The sequence below is a fragment of the Acomys minous genome (assembly GCF_964271855.1).
Source record: "Acomys minous genome assembly, chromosome: 5".
Lineage (NCBI taxonomy): Eukaryota > Metazoa > Chordata > Mammalia > Rodentia > Muridae > Acomys > Acomys minous.
Genome location: NC_140494.1, coordinates 24,767,632 through 24,790,686, shown reverse-complemented (window position 1 = coordinate 24,790,686; position 23,055 = coordinate 24,767,632). Strand labels below are relative to the sequence as shown.

At 42.9% G+C, this 23,055-nt stretch overlaps 2 protein-coding genes across 4 annotated transcripts in view; one reads left to right on the top strand and one right to left on the bottom strand.

Moving 5' to 3' along the window:
• The window catches only part of YME1L1 (YME1 like 1 ATPase), a 35,652-nt gene extending 31,074 nt beyond the window's left edge, over positions 1 to 4,578 (bottom strand). Inside the window, exon 1 of the mRNA XM_084781967.1 lies at positions 3,908 to 4,578. Within this exon, the coding sequence (XP_084638093.1) occupies positions 3,908 to 3,940 (33 nt within the window). The 5' untranslated portion in view covers positions 3,941 to 4,578. The remainder of the gene's footprint in view (positions 1 to 3,907) is intronic.
• Positions 4,579 to 4,677: 99 nt separating this feature from the next.
• The window catches only part of MASTL (microtubule associated serine/threonine kinase like), a 40,242-nt gene continuing 21,864 nt past the window's right edge, over positions 4,678 to 23,055 (top strand). For 2 of the 3 annotated variants that reach the window (XM_084781945.1, XM_084781944.1), the window contains exons 1-6: positions 4,678 to 4,939; positions 10,343 to 10,480; positions 15,186 to 15,325; positions 15,913 to 16,001; positions 21,002 to 21,108; positions 21,529 to 21,676. In XM_084781945.1, coding sequence (XP_084638071.1) covers positions 4,757 to 4,939; positions 10,343 to 10,480; positions 15,186 to 15,325; positions 15,913 to 16,001; positions 21,002 to 21,108; positions 21,529 to 21,676 — 805 coding nt within the window. In that variant the 5' untranslated portion in view covers positions 4,678 to 4,756. Of the gene's footprint in view, positions 4,940 to 10,342; positions 10,481 to 12,893; positions 13,014 to 15,185; positions 15,326 to 15,912; positions 16,002 to 21,001; positions 21,109 to 21,528; positions 21,677 to 23,055 lie in introns of those variants that run through there. The other variant, XM_084781946.1, reaches the window with a different exon arrangement.

Here is a 23,055-nt window from a genome sequence, read left to right as displayed (position 1 = left end):
CTTTTCTTTTTTTTCTTCTTCTAAACAGGGTTTCTCTGTGTCGCAGCCATGGCTGTCCTTGAACTCACAGAGATCCGCCTGTCTCTGCCTGGAATGTGCTGGGATTAAAGGCGTATGCCACCACACCTGGCCCAGTGGTAGAACTCTTGCTCAGGACAAAGGATGACCTCGGTCTGAGCTCCAGCACCACACACACAAGTACATGCACATACAGAGATTAGCACAGACATAAACACAAACGCATGCGCGCACACACAAAATCAACAGAACTAGACATTAAAAACTGTCCATATGAGCTGGATGCAGTGGTGCATGCCTGTAATCCCAGCACTCAGGGAAGCAAATGCAGGCAGATGTTTGTGAGTTCAAGGCCAGGCTGGTCTCCAAAGCAAGTCCAGAAATATTGTCTTGAAAAAGCAAAAAACAAGCAAACAAAAAAACAAAATGGAAAAATCATCCATATTCTGCTGATAGGAAGAAAATGTTTTTGTTCTTTCATGGAGTTATTCTGTACACATTAGAAACCAAGCATGGTAGTGCACACTTTATACCCCAGCAGTGGGAAGGAAGACAAGGCAGAGCTCTGTGAGTTCAAGGCCAGCCTGCTCTACAGAGTTCATGGCCAACCAGGAGGACTGCACAGTGACCCTGTCGCAAAAAATAATTTGAAATACACACACATACACTTTCTTTTATCCTTCAAAGTCTACTTTCTAGGAATTTATTCTAAGGAAATAATTTGACAAATATGAGCACACTTATTAAGATAATTTTTTCAGAACAATTTTAGAATAATGGAAAGCTGGAGGAAACTATCATTAGCCAAGTAGAAAATGAAAGACATTTTCACAGAATTCTTCTCCAAAATAAAGTGCATACCAAGAATTTTCTGGATTTGCACTTCCCTGATGCTATCACCTTGTTCTAAATCCCACCACCTAATATCCTGCCCCTGCCATTCCTCAGCTGTAGCACATTCCCAGAGCTAGATACAAGTGATGTTAAAATCAAAGTCTGTTACACCACTCTCTGCTTAAAATCTAATACCTGCAGAACTTGAAAAAAATCTATGATTTAGTTTTTATTTACTTCCCTTAATTACATGGCCCTTTGTTCCGTGTGTTAGAAAATGGCTCAAAGAACACATGAAAACACTTGGTTTACATTTGCCAGTCTGTAAGAAGTCAGGAAGTACGCAGGGCAAGGCCTGGAAAGACTACCTAGTGGAGGGCATGCTCCATGAAGTAACACATCTACACAAGGCCAGGGCCAGCGGCTCAGTCACCGCCTACAGACTGGGAATTACAGTGTGATGAACTTAGCTGGTCTGACTAGTCCCAATCTGAGATTATATGCAGATCATAGTTACCTCATTAGGACAAGCACAGATGTAATCTGTGGGGGCTTGTGATTTATGAATAACTATTTCACAGAAGATTCGTATCAGGAAAACCACACAAATTAAGGTTTTTTTTTATCATATTATAGTATCCAACTAAAAGATAAACTCCATATGAAAAGAATGTTTTTCTATTTTAATATTCAATGTTGCATCCCAACACAAGTGTGTACACAGAGAAATCTAAATAGACATTTTTGTTGACTAAACAGAATATTGGGCTCTGACTGTAAACCAAGTCTCAAAATTTGCTAATTTAATCCCTCTGACACTAACATTAGGACTGTTAAACTTCCTGCTGTGATTTGGAGGCCTATTCCCTTAAAAGTCATGCTGAATTCCGTTTCCATCATAAGGGCTGGGAGGGGTCAGCTAAGACAGACAGCGCACTGCCATGAGCCATTGTTCTGTGCCACATGGGAGATCAGCTGTACAAAGCCCACAACAGAGCAGTGAAGTCATGAAGTCCTGTCCTCATGTCACCAGAGCGGGTCCCCCTTGCTTGTCTACCATGTTATATCTTCTACCCCAATTATTATCATGATTTCTTGATATAAACTAATTAATATTATATTCAACAGTCTCTCTCTGCCTGCCTTTTCGAATTACTAAAACTTTCCCAAACACTGTCATCTTGGAAAACAGCTGTTTCCTGTATCAAGAAGATCAGAACAGAAACATCACTTTCTACCATTTCCCACACTTATGCCCAAGTGAAATTCTCTTATTTCTGTTCTTTTTTGAACTTTTCTGAGATCGGTTGGCTGCCAATTCCTAATCCTCTTGCCCCTCCCCCCAAGTCTGGAACTAGAGTTGCCATGCTAGACATAGCCACTTCTTTTCTATAATCACTGAATGCCACTTTATGGGGCAGCATCCCTTGCCTGGGTTAGGGCCACAGCATCCTTAATCCATAACACTACACTTTTGCCCTCTCACACTCTCCACACAGCAAGAAGCCAGAGCAAGCCAACAAATAAAAATGTGGTCATGGAAAGCAAATCACCCTTAACTGTCTTGAGGCGTCTCTCCAACTTCATCTCTGACACTGCTCCCTTTAACCACTATGCTCCTGTCACTGGCCTTGCTTCTGTTGCTCACAGGTCTTTTCACTTTTTATATTTTTCCATCTGCCTGAAATTCCTGTTTACTGTTCTTCTTTACTTCCAATCACTAGCAAAAATCCATCTATTCTTTGTTCACTTGCTGCTTAAGTAGTAGCTAAGCAATTACATTCTCTATTAGTCAGCTAAAACCATAGAATCACAAAAAAAAGTAATAGAAATTAAAGAACTATAACTTTTTACTTTTCTTTTCTTCTTCCCCGCCCCGCCCCCACTCACCCCCCCACCCTCGTTGGTCTTTTGAGATAAATTCCCACTATGTAACTTTGTCTGGACTATCTGCCTGTCTCTGACTCCCAAATCATGGGATTAAAGATCTGCTCCAAACCCAGACAGAATAATCTTTTTTTTTTCCCCTCTGTAACAGCCCTGGTTGTACTGAAACTCAATTTGTGGACCAGACTGGCTTCAAACTCAGAGAGATCCCTCAGCCTCTGCCATTAACGTGCTGAGATTAAAGGTGTGTGCCACCATCGTCAGATGAATAATCATTTTCTTAAGACAAGAAGCTGAAGATACCTCTGGTGTGATGACGGTAGGAACTTACGATCCCAGCACTTGGGAGGCAGGCTGATCTCAGAGAGTACGACGCCAGCCTAGACTACACTTCGAGGTCCAGGGCAGCAAAGATACACAGTGAGACCATGCCTACAAATGGAGTTCCAAGACTGCCAGGGCCATTACACAGAGAAACTCTATCTCGAAGAAAAACACCAACAAATATATAAATTATATTAATAAATAAACTGATTTAATTAATTAAGAGGCCTGAATCTGAATGTAAAAACAAAACAAAACAAACAAAAAACATTGCTATCCAAAAAGAAATTTTTAATGAAAGAAAAAAAATTAACACAATTTGGGTCCTGAAAAAGGACCCCAAAAGTATGGAATTTAAATCAAATTTTAAATAATTTTAATGCCAAGAATCCAATGACTCAAAAATGTACTTGAATTAATTCTGGTCCAGAAAAAAAAAAGAAATTATGGTATCTCTTCAGAAGTATTAGAGTATGTTTAAGCTAAATTCTGCTTGTAAGAAATAAAGGAGAGTAAGAAAGTGGTGGACGGAAAAAACATTACTTTCTTCTTTATCTCTCACACAGACTTCACAAACTCCCATCTCAGACTGTCCAACCCTGAACAATGCCTGGAATTCTCTTAACAGAAATTCTGTACAAGCCATCGGATGAGTTAGGATGTTCACCAGGGTTAGTGTCAGGTCCTATTGCCAGCACTGTCCCCTGATCTACTTTTCAGCCCGCGACTCTCACTGCGTTCGTCGTTTCCCTCACTAATTTGCTTCAGCAAAACCGACTCTACGACACCATCCGGTAAACAGTCGCAAAAGGGCTGCAGGAAAACGGCTAAACGCTGGACTCACCTGGGGCTGCACCGTGCTCGACAAGGAGAACATCTCTGGGCCCTTAGCAGCCCGCCGAAACTGCTTCCTATCTTTAGGTCTGAGGAAAGGGGCCGAGCCCTTTTATTTTCTCTTTTACTTCCCTTCGCTTTTCTCCCAGTTTCTTCCTTACTCCTCCCAGAAGCAAAAAATGGCTTCCCCTCCCCTACAGCTGCTAAGACGACATCTGCCCCGGAAGACCAGGGACTAACGAAAGAGTACTTCCGGGACAAGTGAATGCCTCCACGTTCACCGGGCCACAAGACCGTCAGCGCTCCGCCTCTTCCGGATAGTATTTCGCTTTTAGGGGTTTTCGTTGTCGTTGTTTCCCACACAATAAACTGGATGTTCTTCTAGTCACTCCTGATGTGTTTCTGGATTCAGTACGGGGTCAAGCGCGCTTCCCGCTCACCCAGGTTCTCCACGTTCTGCGACTTCGCTCGCTTCCACCCCTCATCCCTAGCCATTGCTTTACTCAACACTCGGCCTGGTTTCTAGCTCTCGCGGAGGGCGGGCGGGAGGGAGGGAGGACTGCAGATCTTTACCGGGACCCGGAAGGACCCCACCAGACTCAATCTGCATCAGAGCCGGTCGTTGGCCGGCAACCGCGCAGCCCCGTCACACTCACACCCACCCCACCGGGGGCTGGCGGAACCCGAACCCAGCCGAGCCCCGCCCAGCGCGCGCAGGCCCCGCCCACCGAAGCCGGCCCGGAGCGAGCCGGCAGGGCGCAGCCGCGCGGTGACGTCACGGGCGGCGCCCTGCGTGGGCGAAACCTGGTTTTTGAATCTAGTTGGCGGGAGTTGCGGCTGCAGTGCGAACTGTACAGCTATGGAGTCCGCCACGGCGAGCGAGGAGAATGAAGGAGGCGCGGCGGCAGAGGAGTGCGTGAATAGGATCCCGGTGCCAAGACCACCCTCCATTGAGGAGTTCACCATAGTGAAGCCCATTAGCCGTGGTGCATTCGGGAAAGTGTACCTGGGACAGAAAGGAGACAAGTTGTACGCAGTGAAGGTAGGAAGTGTAGAAGGGACACGGCCTTCAATGGTCCTCCTCCATGGTCCTCCTCTCTGCGTTGCTGAACAGGCTCTGAGGCTGCTGGAGCACTAGCCTGGAATGCTCGGCTTGCAGAAGCCTTCGTTGCCCAGAGTGCAATGAGCAGGTGTCGGTCATCTTCCCTTTCAGTATCCTGAGAATCACTCACTACCCAGTGAAAAGAGCAAAACTTTGCCCTGGCCAGTGTTAACCAATGAGAGAAAACCGAGGCTAACGGCAAAGACTTGAAGCCACAGCCAAGATTCATGAGTCATGTTTCAAAATCCAAACGGCCTTAAGTACGATGGTTGTGTTTTCCTTGTTTGCTTTGACATACCGAATAGCTGAAATCTTGCTATCACAAATAATTGCTATCACAAATAAGATTGGTTTGTGGACATTGGTTTCAAATCCCACTCTTACCAAGAAGCTGCATTATTTTCAAATTTTCGGCTATGAAGTTAATGTGTAAATTTTTAAATTCTAGTATCATTTATTTTATATGTCATCCGGATTTTTGTTTTACTAGCTTGAGCGTCACCAGGGTTGCATTTGATACTTCCATTACGTTTGCAATAGTCACTTTTCAGATTATGTTTTAATTCCAACCATTTGATAGCAGATGAATAAGCAGGAGCAAGTGCTGTACAACCAGAAGATCCTCATTAAACCTCACTCTTGCTTTTCAAATTTTCCACAGTGATATCTAGATTGTAAGTTGATGTGTAGAGCAAGTAGCAAGAAATATGTCCTAAACCAAGCCTTTATTATCTATATGTGATCTTAAAAACAGTGTGCACTTAATACTCACTCTTGCTTCTCATCCACGCCCAAAGTTTCAGCTTACTCACATTATGGTAATGAGTGCAGATAACAAAGGAAAGCAGGCTTTGACAGTTTCAAGTGTCTGGTACACAGCGCTCGGTGAACAGCACACAAGGTGCCAGCCGTCCTGTCACCTGCCCAAAGGTTGGCCCTCCCGTATTCCTTCACTCCCTTAAATGGCACCAACATCATCCCTACCTTTCAGGCTAGAAACTTGCAGCATTTTAACTTTCTTAAATTTCATTCATGTCATGTATCCTATAACTGTTCCTGTTCTCCCTGTGGAACTTTTTTTTTTTCTCCATTCGCAAGTGAATGACTAGGTTTGGGCCCTTCATTTCTCCCCATTTATTTGTTCATAAAAGTATAGGTCAGTGATGGTTTTAGTAAATTAAATAGTTCTGGGACACTCATCGAAATCCAGTTTTAAGGAAAAGTCCCACAGCCCAGAAAATATCTTTTCTGCCTATTTGTAGCGCCTCTTCCCTTAATCCATCAGGAGGTAACTCCTAACTGTCCTCTCCGTCTTCCTCCTCTGTCTCTCTCTTGGGCAGTCCCAAATAGCCTGAGACTTACAGTGTAGCTGAGGCTGGCTGGCCTTGAGCTACTGATGCTCCAGGCTCCATCTTCCAGATGCAGGGATCACAGGCATGTACCAACATGCCCTATGCACCAACTTACTTTTTATCTCTGCAAGGTCACATTTTCACATTTCACATAAATGGGATCCTACAGTGTATGATCTTTTGCATGTTCTTTTTTTTTTTTTTTTTTTCTCATTTGCCTGGTGGTTTGAGGTTTATCAGGCCTTCAATTCTATCCCTAGTCCATTAGAATAGTCCCCTAACTAGAATCATTATTCTTATTTTTAATCCATTCTTTAGGCTGTGCCCTGCAGACCCGGATCCACAGTCTTTAAAAAGTCAGTCATAGTGCCAGTTTTCTGGTTCACACATGCCCATGCCACCAGGGCCAGCTCTGTTGTGCTTCCCAGGTGAGGTGCACAGCTTGCAGCCAGTAAGGGGCAGGGCCAGCTCTCCCACTCTCATGACCTTGGGGCCACCTCTCCTGCCTGTCATTGCTGGCAAGCGGGGAGGATCCCAGGATTTTCTTAAAAATATTTTTTCACTGATTTGAGAGTTATATGATCCCAATGTTACTACTTCACTTAATGCTCCAATTTTAACGTATAGTTTTGTTTCTAAGCCATCTGCTTTGAAACTTAAAAGGTGTAATGTAGCCAGATGTCGTGGCACACACCTGTGCTGTCAGCATGTGTGAGGTGGAGGTGGGATCAATGGGAGTTCAAAGGCATCCTCATCTATTCAGGAAATGCAAAGCCAGCCTAAGGCACATAGGCTGGGGATATAGCTCTGATTTTTTTTTTTTTTGTAATGCAGCATTTGAGACTATTTCAGAATTGTGTTTTGTTTTGTGGTTGTTCTTTGAGATTTGAGTCTCGCTCTGTGGTCCAGGCTTCCCTCAAGCTCCTAAATGCTGATATTACAGGCATGTGCCACCATGGCCAGGTCTCATTATTCATAAGATAAACACTTACTACATTTTTTGTAAAAAAAAAAATATATATATATATATATATACTTTTTTTTTTAGATTAATTTTATGTGTATGAGCATTTTGGCTCAATACATGTATGTGCACCATGTGCATGCCTGGTACCTAGGGACCCCTAAAAGGATGTTGGACTCCTTGAAACTAGAGTCACAGATGGTTATGAGGCACCATATCGGTGCTGGGAACCAAACGCAGGACCTCCATAAGAGCAGCAAGTTCTTTTAACCATTCAGCAGTCTGAATCCAGTCCCCCACATTTTGACTCTATAACCTTCTATCAAAGAATAATCGTGTGTGTGTGTGTGTGTGTGTGTGTGTGTGTGTGTGTATGCGCCACGTGTGTAGATGCCCATGAAGGTCAAGGTGTTGTGTGACTCCTTGGAGCTGGAGTCACAGACAGTGTTAGCCTCCAGGTGTGGGTGCTGAGAACTGAGCCTGGATCATCTGGTAGTACACACTCTTAAGCACTGAACCATCTTTCCAGGCCCAGACATTGTTACTCTGTTCCTCCCTGGTGAAGAATGAGAAGCTATAACAGAGAAATCTAGACACCCATAAAGAAATGTTCACCATCCTTAGTCATCGGGGAAATGCAAATCAAAGCAACTCTGAGATTCCATTTTACACCCATTAGAATGGCTAAGATCAAGAATTCAGCTGACAGCACACGCTGGTGAGGATGTAGAGCAAGGGGAACACTCCTCCATTGCTGGTGGGAGTGCAGACTTGTACAACCACTGTGGAAGTCAATCTGAGGGTTTCTCAAAGGGAATAGATCTACCTCAAGACCCAGCTATGTCACTCCTAGGTATCCTGGGTATACACCCAAAAGATGCTCTGCCATACCACAGAGATATCTGCTCAGCTGTGTTCATAGAAGTTTTATTTGTAATAGCCAGAAACTAGAAACGACCCAGATGACCCTCAACTGAGAATATAAATAGGACAAAGAATATAGGTAGGATAAACTGAAGAATAAAGAATATGTGGTACATTTATAGAATGGAATACTACTCAGCTATTGAAACCAAGGACATCTTGAAATTTGCAGGAAAATTGGTGTATATAGAAAATATCATCCTGAGTGAGGTAACCAAACCCAAAAAGACACGCATGGTGTGTACTCACATATAAGTGGATATTAGCCACAAAGTACAGGATAACTGTGCTACAATCCAGAGAGCCAAAGAAGCTAAGTTGCAAGGAGGGCCCAATGGAGGATGCATGAATCTTACTAAGAAGCTGGGCGGTGGGGGGGGGGGGGAGCATTGGAGGTAGAGGGAGGGATCTGGGGAGGGGAGGGGATGGGGAGGGGAGTAAGGTGAAGATTAAGAGTAGGGAGAGGGGGAGATAGGGCCATTTGAGAATAGAAATTTGAGGTGGGGAGGACATCTCTGGGATTTGCCAGAAACCTGGTATAGGGGAGGTCCAAGGAAGTTTATGGGGATATAGAGCCTGAAGTGGCGACCTCCTGTAGCCTGTCAGGACTTCCAGTGGAGGGATATGGGACCTGATGTGGCCACCTCCTGTAGCCAGTCAGGACTTCCCGTGGAGGGATATGGGACCTGACGTGGCCACCTCCTGTAGCCTGTCAAGACTTCCCGTGGAGGGATATGGGACCTGACGTGGCCACCTCCTGTAGCCTGTCAGGACTTCCAATGGAGGGATATGGACACCAACCTACCCGTAAAACCTTTGACTCAAGATTTGTCCTGCCGACATGATGTTCAGGGACAAAAGTGGAACAAAGATTGAAGGCTTATCCTCTGAGAGAGAACCAAACCCTGACACTATTTGTTACTCTGCTATGCTTCTAGACAGGGGCCTAGCATAGCTCCTCTGAAAGGATTCACCCAGCAGCTGATGGAAACAGATACACAGACCCACAGACAAACTTTAGGTAGAGCTTGAGGAGTCACATTCAAGAGTTTGGGGACTGACTGGGGGAGCCAGAGGGGTCAAGGACTCCACAGGAAGACCTACAGAGTCAACTAACCTGGACCCCTCGGGCCTCATAGAGACTGAACCACCAACCAAAGAGCATGCACGGACTGGTCCTGGGCTCCCTGCACATATGTGGCAGACATGTAGCTTGGTTTTCATGCAGATTCCCCAACAACTGGAGCAGGGGTCCTCTCTGACTCTGTTGCCTCCCTTTGGATCCCAACCCCCTCGCTGGGCTACCTTGTCTGGCCTCCGCGGGAGAGGATGCTCCTAGTTCTGTAGGGACTTAATGTGCAAGGGCGGGTGGATATCCATGGGCACCGTCCTCTTCTCTGAGGAGAATGAGAGGAGAATGGGGACAATGGGTGTATGAGGGGGGACTGGGAGGCAAGGAGGAGGGCTGCAGTCAGGGTGTAAAGTGGATAAATAAAGTTAAGATAAAAACTAAAGAACAAGAAGTTAAAATGGGGGCCGGAGAGATGGCTCAGTGGTTAAGAGCACCGCCTGCTCTTCCAGTAGGTCCCGAGTTCAATTCCCAGCAACCACATGGTGGCTCACAACCATCTATAATGTGATCTGATGCCCTCTTCTGCAGATAAAGCACTCATATACAATAAATAAATAAATAAATCTTTTTTTAAAAAAGAAGCTAAAATGTAAGTATGTATACTTATAAACATATATTGCTATTTATGTAGCCAGCTTCCTGGTGATTAGATGGGCTTACTAGAAACATTATCTTTTGGCTTTGTTATAGTAAAGCTTTCCTACAAACATACAAATCAGTCAGGTGCTTAACCTCTTTTCTTTCTCGAATTCATGGTATTTTAGCCATTTAACCCAAGATAGCAAACAGTACTATCTTAAACAGTGTTTTCTGTTTGTTTCACCATCTGAGCTATTTTTCTGGTCGCTTCCTGATGTCCATCGGATCTAAATAATTTTCTCTTTCTTGGAGTTTTTATTATAGCAACTTTGAAACTTCTGAGCACTTTAATAAGAGGATAAATGTGTCTCCTGTCATGTTGTCTATTATAGGTTGTCAAAAAAGCAGACATGATCAATAAAAATATGACGCATCAGGTACAAGCTGAGAGAGATGCACTGGCCCTGAGTAAAAGCCCTTTTGTTGTGCACCTGTATTACTCACTGCAGTCGGCAAGAAATGTCTACTTGGTGAGTAAACAGCTTTATAGTCTCCGTGGTAACTCAGCAGCCGCTGAGCCCAGTGACCTAAGAGCACGGCATCTGTGTTTACATCTTGCATCTGCATTGCTGCTTTGGTGCTTAATGACCTTGACCAACTTACATGTTGTTTTAGTGAGAAAAGGAACCAATGGGGTGTGTTTATATATATGTAGTGGGCACAGGGGGAGGCATCCGTTTTAATGAGTCCGAGCATTTAAGTGTCAGTAGGTGGTAGACTGTTACTCTAGAAGCTGGCTAATGCTGCCATTTCTATAATGTAGGCTGATTGAGGGCTGTTGACGATTGATTGAGGGCTACTGACATTATGGAGAATAATGTGCTTTATCAAAGTTAGCATCATCTAAAGAATACCTTGGGTGAGTTATAAAAATGGTACTTGGCCTAAAAACTGGTCTGGTACCTGATGATTCAGCCCATTTCCAATCTTCAGTAAACCTTCAGGTATATTTAGACTTTAGACTGGTGTTAAGTGTGGTACAAGATCTAATAAGAGAAATTTTAGGAAAGAAGGTTTTGCAGCATAGTGCTGAGCACTTTTGCCCCCCCCCCCTTTTTTTTTCATTTTGTCAGGATGAATTTACAAACAGGGCGATTTTGTTGTCTTTCTTTTTTTTTTTTAAACCATCATTCAGATGAATGGTAAAGGAGAAAGTCCTGCCTGTTTTCTCTGATGGCAGCAGCATTCTGTGAACAACATAGAATTCCAGCATTTGTTCATGAATTTGGTCATATTTTTGGTGATTATATTGTTGATGAAATTGTTTCCGGTCTTTGTCTGGTTCTGGTTTCTTTAGTCAGGTGAATTTCTGTACTGGGTTGTAATGAACTCCGTTGATGAAGATGAGACCTGGTGATTGTAGGGAACTGATCTTGGTTAAGATACGAGTGTGTCTGGGCATTCACCTCCAAAGCAAAGTTGCAAGCTGTGCAAGATGGCACAGGTCTATAATAGCAGCATTTCGAAGGCAGAAATAGGAAGATTGCAAGTTCTAGCCAATGTTTGCAAAACACTGAGGCCCATAACCAAGGTTGACTCTTAAAATCTAAGTTTTTGGTGGTTTTGTTTTGTTTTGTTTTGCCTTGGGTTTAGTCCCCAGCACAAAATAAACTTAGTGTAGTGGTGTACACATTTAATCCCAGCACTGAGGAGGTGGAGGCAGGAGGGTTAGGGGATTGAAGCCGCCCTGGAGATGGAAGCTGTGCTTTTAAAACAGGCATGGAGGTGGGGAGAAAAATATAAAGAGATTTTTGGAATTGGGATAACTCAGAAGGTAAGAGTTCTTACTTGCACAACCATGAGGACCTGAGTTCAAATCCCAAGAGCCCATATAGAAATCTGAGGGTGATCATAGACACCCTGGTAATACCAATGCTATAGGGTCACAAAAACACGAAATCACTGAGGCTTGCTGCTCACCAGGCTATCTCCAGATTCAGTGAGAGACCTTGTCTCAGAGAATAAAGACAGGAATAGGATAGTGTTCCTAATGCCCTCTGTCCCCTGTGTACACCATGTATACCACACAACACCAAGAAAAGACTTCTGGTACATGAAAATTACAGTGAAATTGGAATTTCAGTCATTAGATAAAGTTATCACATCCCTTTGTTTATGTTACCTACATCTTTGGCAGTGCTGCAATGCAGAATGAAATAGTTGCATTGGAATCCCACAAAGCCTAAAGTTTATTACCTGGCTCTTCACAGAATAAAGAGTAATATCTTTGAATGCTATGTCCAAAGAAGGTAGGAAATTTGTCTTGTTACCAGCCTGGACCAGACGTTTCCAGGTTGTTGGCACCTTGGTTCAAGAATGGAAGAAGCACTCAAGAAGCCTAGTAGCAAGTCTTATTCAAAGGCACAGTGAATGTCAGACTGAGAAACTTGCTCCAGAGCACCGGTTACTGCCTGGATCCTCCAGGAGGAGGAGGTGATTGCTAGGGGAGGGCTTGGCATAGTTTTCCGTTTGATTGACAAGCTTGGGTTATGTCAACTTTGTCCACTATGCACATCCTTTCCTATGGTACCTCTGATTTTAATATGCGTGCCCAGTTATGCCTTGGCACAGGATTGTAAGTAGGGTTCTCCCTTGAAAGTTTGTTTCTAGAACATGGATTGCCTCACTCTCGCTACACATGTAGACTGGACTGGCCCCACGAGTGCCTCTGCTTTCAGGATATGTTTCAAGATGTGTTCAGCCGCAAAGAAAGAGTTCGTAAGGACTGCCAGGGATGTAAGGGCAGGGTAACGCAACTGATATGTGTCAACAAGGGATTTTATGCAGCTAGATGCAGGTGGGGCTCCGGCCAGACATGATTCTGGGTTGGTAAGCTATCTCTATGCTTTCCTGCCTCTACTTAATCCTTTAATTCTTCCCAAGGCCTGCACATGCTTTCGCAGCACCCCGTTTTACATGGATGTGTATAGAAACCATGACTGTGACTCTAGTATCTGATCTAACTGCTTGGTGTCCTGTAATTTCCGAGTCCTATTACAGTAGGTGAGTGGTAGGTGTGATTTCATGAGGCTCTCTGTTTTTACTCTAGAATTGCTCTAATACTTAGACACTGGGAATATTTTTATGTTGTTTGGTTGGTTGGTTTATTGTTTATGTGGTACGAGGGCCGAACCCAGTGCCCTACACATGCTAAGGAAGAATCCTGCCACTGAGCTCTATCTGCAGGTCTCGTCTTGTTTATTCTAGACATTTGCTAATAGAGAATGTCTGAGCTGTCATATCTAACTTCACTGCTGCTTTAGATCCTTAGATCCTGGCCCTCAGAATGTGGTCCACACACAAACAATGGCAACACGAGGGGTTCAGTAGCGATCCAGAGGCATGAAGATATAGCTCAGTGGTAGAGTGCTTGTCTAATCTCCATAAGGTCCTGGGGTCAGTTCCCAGGTATTGGGGGACAAGGGACAACTTAAAACGAAACCAAAAACTCAAACTCTTAAGTGTCTTCTTCTGGGAGCCATCACCAAAAAGGAGAGTGCCAAATATTCACACCGCAGAATGATGAGGAAACACCAAATAACCACATGTTAAAAGGTGTCTTTCTGTTAATACGCCTGTTTCTTCAAGACTGTATTGTAAGATGCACAACAGAACACTGGGAGACTTGCTTGAGTGATGTAACAGAAAGGCTTGTCTTCTATCTTGTGAGTGGGGCCTGGGGAGGGAAGCTACACAGGACAGCATTAACATGGCCATAGTTAGACTCCACACTGGACTCTTATTGCTCTGTCCTTGCATAAGAAGGCCTTATTCAGCAACTCGTGATAGGTTTGATTGCAGTCAGATGCCACAGAACCAGCCCACAATCTCAGCACTCGAGAGATAAAGGCAGGAGGACCACAAGTCCTGGGCCAGCCAGGGTTACAGAGGAACGCCCTGACCCAAACAGAAACTTCAGGGTAACAGTTCGTTAACTTTTTAAAACTTTATTATCAGATTATTCAGAAACAAAATAAAACTAGCCAGGCACAGGGGTGTGGACCTGTGATTACAGCAATAATCAAGTCAAGGCAGAAGGAAGTGTGGAACCTAGTTCAGGACTAGTCTGAACAGCATATTAAGACCCCCATTCTCAAGAAATAAAACAAAATCATATATTACTACCAAGTTTGCCGAAGTTAATGTATATTTTCAAATTTAAAAGTTTAATATAACTGTGGTGGTGCAGGCCTGTAACCCCCACACTCAGGGCAGCGGAGGCAGAGGGAGCTCTGAGTTGAAGGCCAGCCTGGTCTACAAAGTGAGTCCAGGACAGCTAAGGCTACACAGAGAAACCCTGTCTCAAAAGAAAAAAAAAAGTTTAATATAAACAAAAACACATTTTCATAGAATGATTATATTAACGTATTAGAGTGTAGATGTTAATATGTGTCGTGGGGATTTTAATACTGTAATGAAACACTACAACCAAAAGCAACTTGGGGAGGAAAGGGTTTTTTGGCTTACAGGTCCTGAGTCACAGTCCATTGAAGAAAGCTGGAGCCTGGAGATGTAAGAGCTGATGCAGAGGCCATGAAGGGCTGCTGCTTACTGGCTGCTCCCCATAGGCTTCTCACCCTGCTTTCTTATTGCACCCAGGACCACCAGCCCAGGGATGGCCCCACCCACGATGGCCTGGCCCCACATCAGTCACTAAGAAAATGCCTTACAGGCTCGCCGACTGCAGCCCAGTCTCATGGAGGCATTTTCTCAGTTGAGGTTCCCTCCTCTCCTACATCTCTAGTTTATGTCACGTTGGCATAAAAACTAGCTCACAATACATAATACTACCGTTTTTAAAGTGTGTGTGTGTGTGTGTGTGTGTGTGTGTGTGTGTGTGTGTTTAGAAGAAACCAGATCTGGCCCATGCTAAAAATTTGTGAACATTGGCAAGTGGGAAGTTATTCTAATAGTTTTAGAACTGATGTGTCACTAATTTTTGTTCAAACTGATCAGCTTAATTTTTTACCAGAAAAATAATATGAGAAGCCAGGATTGGTGGTGTATGCTTATAATCACAGTATTTGGAAAACTGGGGCAGAAAAATAGTAAGTTCAAACCTAGGAGTGATAAGAGAAAAAAAAATGTTTTATTATGTAACTAGTCTTAAAAAAAATAAAGTGTAATGCTTAAACCCTATATTTCAAGTATATTGCTTTTAAAATTTTCTGATAGGTTATGGAATATCTCATTGGTGGAGATGTCAAGTCTCTCCTACATATATATGGTTATTTTGATGAAGAGATGGCTATAAAATATATTTCGGAAGTAGCATTGGCTTTAGACTACCTGCACAGACATGGAATCATCCATAGGTAAGACTCACTCTTCTATGCATTATTACGTAAAATGTATTCTGTCTGAATCCATACTATATGCAGAAACTAAATGCTTGTATTTCTAATTTACCTATAGCTCAGTTGTAATACTTAGAGACTGCATTAGCCCTTGTATAATCTCCCCATATTTTGTTAACTGTTGCTTTGAATGTAAACATGATATTTTATTGTGAAGACTGTTAATCTCTGTCCACTCCCATACCATCTTACAAGAGTGATAGACCTCGTGGTCTCGGCTGACGTGCACACCTTTCGCCTGTTCAGAGAAAAGTTAAATGGCTCCGCTCAATCAGACCTTGCTTTGGAGAAGCAGATATACATTTGAATTGGCAGGAGGATGGGATATCCAAAAATAATGCCAAATAGAATCTAGTATTGAATCATATATATTTTTGTAAGGTCCCAATATGTAATAGATGCTTTTGATAGCTCTTTTCTGAGCCACTCGTGAGTTATTTTAAAGAAAATAATCACTGTTGCCTCTTGTAATTCCACCCACCCTTCCTAGAATTTTACCATCAAACCTACTTTATTCAGTATCTGTTTGCCTTTTGTGTGTTCAGGGACTTGAAGCCGGACAATATGCTTATCTCCAATGAGGGCCATATTAAGCTGACAGATTTTGGCCTTTCCAAAGTTACTCTGAATAGAGGTAAGGATACTAGCAGATAAGTGCCTTTTACAAAGCCCCACAGACCTCTCTTACATTAACTTAACATTTTTTATACTAGACAAAAACGTGATAGCTATTGCGAGATAGGCTAGAAATTAGTATGTAATGTTGTGGGGGTTGGGGGGGCATTCCCACTAAAAGAAGGCTTTGGGGCCGGAGAGATGCTGGCCCAGTGGTTAAGAACACTGACTGCTCTTCTGGAGCTACTAAGTTCAATTTCCAGCAACTACATTGTGGCTCACAACCATCTATAATGGTATCTCATTCCCCATTGTGGTGTGCATGAAGACATAGCAGTCACATACATAAAATATATGAGTAAATAAATCTTTTTTTTTTTTTTAATAAATTTTAAAAGGAGGCTTGGTGAATGGTGGCAGAATGTTTAACTGGATCCAGTCCTAGCACCAAAAACAGAGGAAGGAAAAAAAAAAAATGAAATGATCATTCTTGAGTCTTCAGAGGTCCTTAAAACTCCTTAGATCTTTAAAAATGGAACAGGCATCTGCTGTTCTCATTATCCCTGCTGAAACAGGATGAACAATTAAGCAACAACAAAATAACTAAAGCTGTAATGTGATCCAGAGCTGATTCCTAAAACACTTACACAAATACATCTTGCCACCACCAAGACCTTGTTAGATGGGGCTGGGGAGATGGCTCAGCAGTCAAGAGTACTGGCTGCTCTTCCAAAGAACCTGGCTTCTGGGCTCCGCAGGCACACACATGCATGAGGGCTTGCATGCAGACAGACACACATGTACTCGTGAATACAGTTTTCTTAAAAGAAGTGTAGATGAAGAGAGAGGACGTTGGAAGAGGTGAGAAGGATGCTGGGGAGGGGAGGATAAGAGCACACTGTAGCCCACACTGTATGAGAAGGATGCTGGGGATGGAGGATAAGAGCACACTGTAGCCACACTATATGAGAAGGATGCTGGGGAGGGAGGATAAGAGCACACTGTAGCCACACTATATGAGAAGGATGCTGGGGAGGGAGGATAAGAGCACACTGTAGCCCACACTATATGAGAAGGATGCTGGGGAGGGAGGATAAGAGCACACTGTAGCCCACACTATATGAGAAGGATGCTGGGGATGGAGGATAAGAGCACACTGTAGCCACACTATATGAGAAGGATGCTGGGGAGGGGAGGATAAGAGCACACTGTAGCCCACACTATATGAGAAGGATGCTGGGGATGGAGGATAAGAGCACACTGTAGCCACACTATATGAGAAGGATGCTGGGGATGGAGGATAAGAGCACACTGTAGCCCACACTATATGAGAAGGATGCTGGGGATGGAGGATAAGAGCACACTGTAGCCCACACTATATGAGAAGGATGCTGGGCAGGGAGGATAAGAGCACACTGTAGCCCACACTATATGAGAAGGATGCTGGGGATGGAGGATAAGAGCACACTGTAGCCACACTATATGAGAAGGATGCTGGGGATGGAGGATAAGAGCACACTGTAGCCCACACTATATGAGAAGGATGCTGGGGAGGGAGGATAAGAGCACACTGTAGCCACACTATATGAGAAGGATGCTGGGGAGGGGAGGATAAGAGCACACTGTAGCCACACTATATGAGAAGGATGCTGGGGAGGGGAGGATAAGAGCACACTGTAGCCACACTATATGAGAAGGATGCTGGGGAGGGGAGGATAAGAGCACACTGTAGCCACACTATATGAGAAGGATGCTGGGCAGGGAGGATAAGAGCACACTGTAGCCACACTATATGAGAAGGATGCTGGGGAGGAAGGATAAGAGCACACTGTAGCCACACTATATGAGAAGGATGCTGGGGAGGGGAGGATAAGAGCACACTGTAGCCCACACTATATGAAGATGCTGTGATGAATCCAGTCCTCTCTGTTCCAACTTAAGGCGTAAGAAACAAAAATCAAACAAAACCAAAAGCAGTAGAAGAGACTGCGACACATGGCTCTGGGGTAGTATGCTTGCTTAGCATATGCAGGGCCCTAGGTTTTGTCCTCCAGCAACACAGATGTACACACCAAAAGAGTTGTATGTAGAGGCAGGCTTTTTTTGCTTTTGGATTGTTGTTGTTGCGATGATGATGATGATGATGATGATGATGATGATGATGATGTGTGTATACGCATGATATGGGGTTGCGGCATGCCTGGTGCATGTGGAGGTCAGAGAACAACTTTGTGGGGTTCTGTCCTTCCACTTTTACAGGGATCCCAGGGATCAAACTCAGGTCATCAGGAGTGAGGAGTAAATGCCTTTACCCACCAGCCATCTCACTGTCCCTGGTTTTTGAATTTTTGAGACATAGTCTTGTTCTATAGCCCTGAGTAACCTAGAATTCACTATGTAGACCAGACTGGCCGTGAATTTATGACAATCCTCATGCCCCTGCCTCTGCCCCTGAGCACAGTTATACAGGCATGTGCTACCTACCACACCCAGCTTTTTCCAAAAGTTTTTTTAAATAAATGAAGAACAATGTAAGATTGGATCTAAAAATTGTGAACTCTAAATTATACTAGCTTGAAAATACATACAAGTCTACAATTATTACTAAGTTAGGTATATTTCTTACCTAAGCTGATATGAAACTATTTATAATCGTCTTAATCCCACTTCATGTGATTTTTCACACATCTTCCTTCAGAAGTAATATCTGATTGTACAGTCTATGTGAGGTTCAACTAAGGATGTTTTATAATATATAATATGTTCACCATATTCGCTTTCTTATAACTTAAACATTTTTAAATTGTGAAGCAAACCCAACCCCTAATTAGTTACTAGAAAATTGTATAGGGAGGATATTATTGGTAAAATATATAAGATTAGTGTTGCCTTTTTCTGCTTCATCCGTATGAGACAAATGAAACTGGTATGTTCAGACTCAGCACAATGTTTTGTTTTAAGACAGGGCCTTCCTTTGGCCTTGACTCACAGCAGTCTTCCTGCTTCAGCCCTCCGAGGGCTTGGATTGCAGGTTGAATATCCTATTTAAAAACGCATATCAAAAGAGAACAGACTTCTCTTACCTTTTCATCTAAATAAAAGAATAAAGTATTGTGTTAGTCACTGTTCTATTGTTGTGAGAGACACCACAGCCAAGGCAACTCTTACAAAAGCAAGGTTTAACTGGGGGGCTTGCTTCCAGCTTCAGAGGGTTAGGCTATTGTCATTGTAGCAGAGCGCTTTACGTCCTGATCCACAGGCAGAGAGGGTCAGGGGAGGAAGGGAAACAGACAGACAGACAGCTGGCAGGAAACTCAAAGCCCACCCTGAAGTGACACACTTTATCAGCACATGTACTGCAAGGGCGCACTTCCTAATTATCAGCACATGTACTGCAAGGGCGCACTTCCTAGTCCTCCTTAGCCTTTCAAACAGTTCTACTTCCTGGTGACTGAACGTTCAAATATATTGAAGCACGTTAAAAAAGTAGATCAATTTCTCTCGACCTAAGTTTAGCCTATTAGTTGATGTCAAAGGCCCATAACGAAATTTATCTTGCCTAATTTCAGAGCTTATAATTTTTAAGTCTAACGGGTAACAGTGAGTTTTCATACATGTTTATAATGTACTATAGTCACATTCACACACAGCCTTTACCCTGTCATCCCCCTTCCTCTTCCCAATCAGTCTCTCTAATGCTTCGTGTCTTGCTGTTTTCTTTAATTTCCAGTTAGTTATAGGAGAGTTGTTTATGGAGTGTGGGACTTTCTCAGTGGCTACATCACTGAAGGAAATGTCTTTGTCTCCCCCCAAAAGCATTAACTGCCTATAGGTCCTTAGGAAAGGAAGACCTTATTAACCCCTCCTCGTGCCATGTTGGCGGGCCTAATCTCATGTAGGTCTTGTTTAGGTGATCACAGTTGGCTTGTAGAATACTACAGTCATCCCTGTAAGTCAGAATTCCACACCAAAGTCACGCCACCTCCAGCTAAAGCATGCTTTCTACCCATTCTGTGATGGGATGTGTGACAGAAGTGGCCCCTTCACGCTGAGCATTCAATAGTCACTTATTCTTACCACTTTGTCAGGTATTAGCATCTGTAATTACTGAGCCCACTACAGAAATAAACTTCTCTAGCCAGAGCTGACAGCAGCAATGATCTATAGGTATAAACATAATTGTTCTGAAGGTGATTTTATGGGTACATCAGGTCCATCTGTCAAAATAAGAGCAGTAGGGATTTCCCCCTCCCCAGGACCTATGATATCCCCAGCCATGAACTCATCACCGAGTTTAGAGTGTCGGACAAGGATTCTCTCCCTCAGCTGGAGAATGGTAGGTGCCCCCATAACATAGTTGCCCATGGGCATGTCTGGCTAGTGTGGCAGCAGTAGTGGCTGGATGAAGCTGTTAAATAAAGGTAACCCTCCCCCAGCATCCCCCTAACACCCTCTGGTACTGTGAGGGCTAGCCAGCAGGGAGGAAACTCCCAGCTCAGTTCCATAGCAGTTCCTCTGCATGCTACAATGAGAGAGTGGTTTGCTCAGCAGGAAGGTCTTACCGTCTCCTTTGGTGAATAGCCAAGAGCAATGGCAATTGCTTTTACTGAGATAACTGATAATTAGTGACAAGTGTTTCCTAACAAGCCGATAGCATTCTAGGTCATTTTGCTGTGTTCTACCAATTCTACAAAACTGTTCTAAAAATCTCCCCTCCCCACCCCCTGCTCCAGTCCTGAGACTTTAATCCTGGGCCTTACACATGTTATGCTGGGCAAGACGTTCTACCACTGACCTATATGTCTACTTCTCAAACTTTGAATGATTTCAAGTAGTTAATTATAAACGTTGCCTCTGCCACTCCAAAAGTTCTCTGCATATATGTATCCTACACCAGCCAGATTGTAGATAAAGTTCCTAATGTGGAAAGACAGGCAAAGTTCAGAACATGTGATTATTGATATACACAATGATAAGCAATGGCTTTAAATAGAATCATATATTTCCTTGCATACGTAGACATCAACATGATGGATATTCTTACAACACCATCAATGGCTAAGCCTAAGCAAGATTACTCAAGAACCCCAGGACAAGTCCTGTCTCTCATCAGTTCTTTGGGATTTGTAAGTACTTGATAAGGAAAATTCATACAATACTTTTCATGATGACCACTTAAAAATTTAAGCCTGCTTTAAGATGAAAATCGAATGGATATAAGTACCAAGCATGGGGTAGCATTACTTTTGGCAGTTTTTGTATTCAGATGGTACAGCATCTATTTTCTATATTCATCTGAAGATAAATCTCTTACTATTTGTTTTTAATTTTTCCTTTTAATATTTTTTTCTTCTTAGAAAATGTTTATTACATGTAGGTGTGGGTATGTGCACCACGGTGCACAAGTGGACGCAGAGGATAACTTGTAGAAGTCAGCTCTCTCCCCCACGATGTGGGAGGAGCAGGGATTGAAGTCATGCCGTCAGGAGGCAGGCGCCTTATCTGTCACCTTCTCACTGGCCCCAAATAATTTTGCTTTTTAATAGTTCACACCAGTTGGAGAAAAAGATCAAGAGTCTGCAAACAGGTTTCCAGTCCCTAAATCTGAAGCACAGCTTTCTCGAGGATTAACATGTCCTATGTCTGTAGATCAGAAAGAGCCCACTTCTTATTCTAGCAAGTGTCTAAAGTCATGTAAGTATAAAGGGGTGTTTTATTCCACCACGTGTGTGATTTAAAGAACAAAAACGTCAAAATTTTAAATTTCTAATAGCAGTCTTTAGTAACATAAAATACAAATATTCAGGTAGTCTATGGTACTATTTTATTAATCTCTTCTACTAGTCTATTTTATTATATAACATTTCTGAAAATTGCAGTAGATTTTATAAGTCCACAGAATAAACCATCTTGCTAATAATCATAATCAATTATTGTAATAGTAGAATGATGGTTGGGTGAATTTCACTAAACCTGGATCTGTGGGAATTTTGTCTGAAGTAAAGTAAAGTAACTACAGTATTTTATGTCTTTGTAAACATATTTGATTTTTAAAGATTTTGAGGTAGTTTAAATTTAAAAACACAAAATAAAGGTTGGGTTTTCTTGTTCTTATTTGTTTCGAGAGCGGGGTTTTGGTTTGTTTTGGGGCTTTTGTTTGTTTTGTTAGTGTTTTGAGAAAAGTTCTCTATATGTTGTCCAGGCTAATGTTGAACTATTAGCCCGATTGGCTTTTAAATTTCAATGCTCGGGCGGGAAAGATGCCTCAGAGGTTAAAAGCACTGTCTGCTTTTCCAGAGGTCCTGAGTTCAATTCCCAGCAACCACATGGTAGCTTACAAGCATCTATAATGAGATCTGGTGCCCTCTTATGGCTTACACAGGCCCTCTTGCAGGCGAACATTGTATATATAATAAATAAATAAATCTTAAAAAAAAATAATTCAATGCTCTTGCCTCAGCCTCCTGAGTACTAAAGTTACAGATATGTGTCACCACAACTGGTTTCAAAGCAAATGTTATCTTTGCATTAAAAAACAAAAGGTGTATATGGTGGCACACACCTTTAATCACAGCACCCAGAAGCAGCTGGCTCCCTGAGTTCAAGGCCAGCCTGATCCACCTAGAAGACTTGTGTATGAAAATTTTAAGTTGGATTAGACGGACTTTGAAATGAAATCCCTTCTTAGTGGTAAAATGCGACGGTTACTATGTTAGAAAGCTCTGATTTTCCTAGAGTTTAATTCATGGTCATCCCTTTGGAGAAAGAAAAAGATACATGTGTCTTAGTTATCTTTCTATTGCTGTGCTAAAACTGCATGACCAAGGCACCTTAAAAAAAGAAAGTGGAACCAAGAAGAGACTTGATACCCTATGAGCATATACAAGGGGAGGAAGTCCCCCTCAGGAACAGTCATAGGGGAGGGGAACAAGGGGAAAATGGAGGGAGGGAAGAATGGGAGGATACAAGGGATGGGATAACCATTGAGATGTAACAAGAATAAATTAATAAAAAAAAATTCCTATACCACAAAAAAAAAAAAAAAAGAAAGAAAGAAAGTGCAGGCCAGGCGT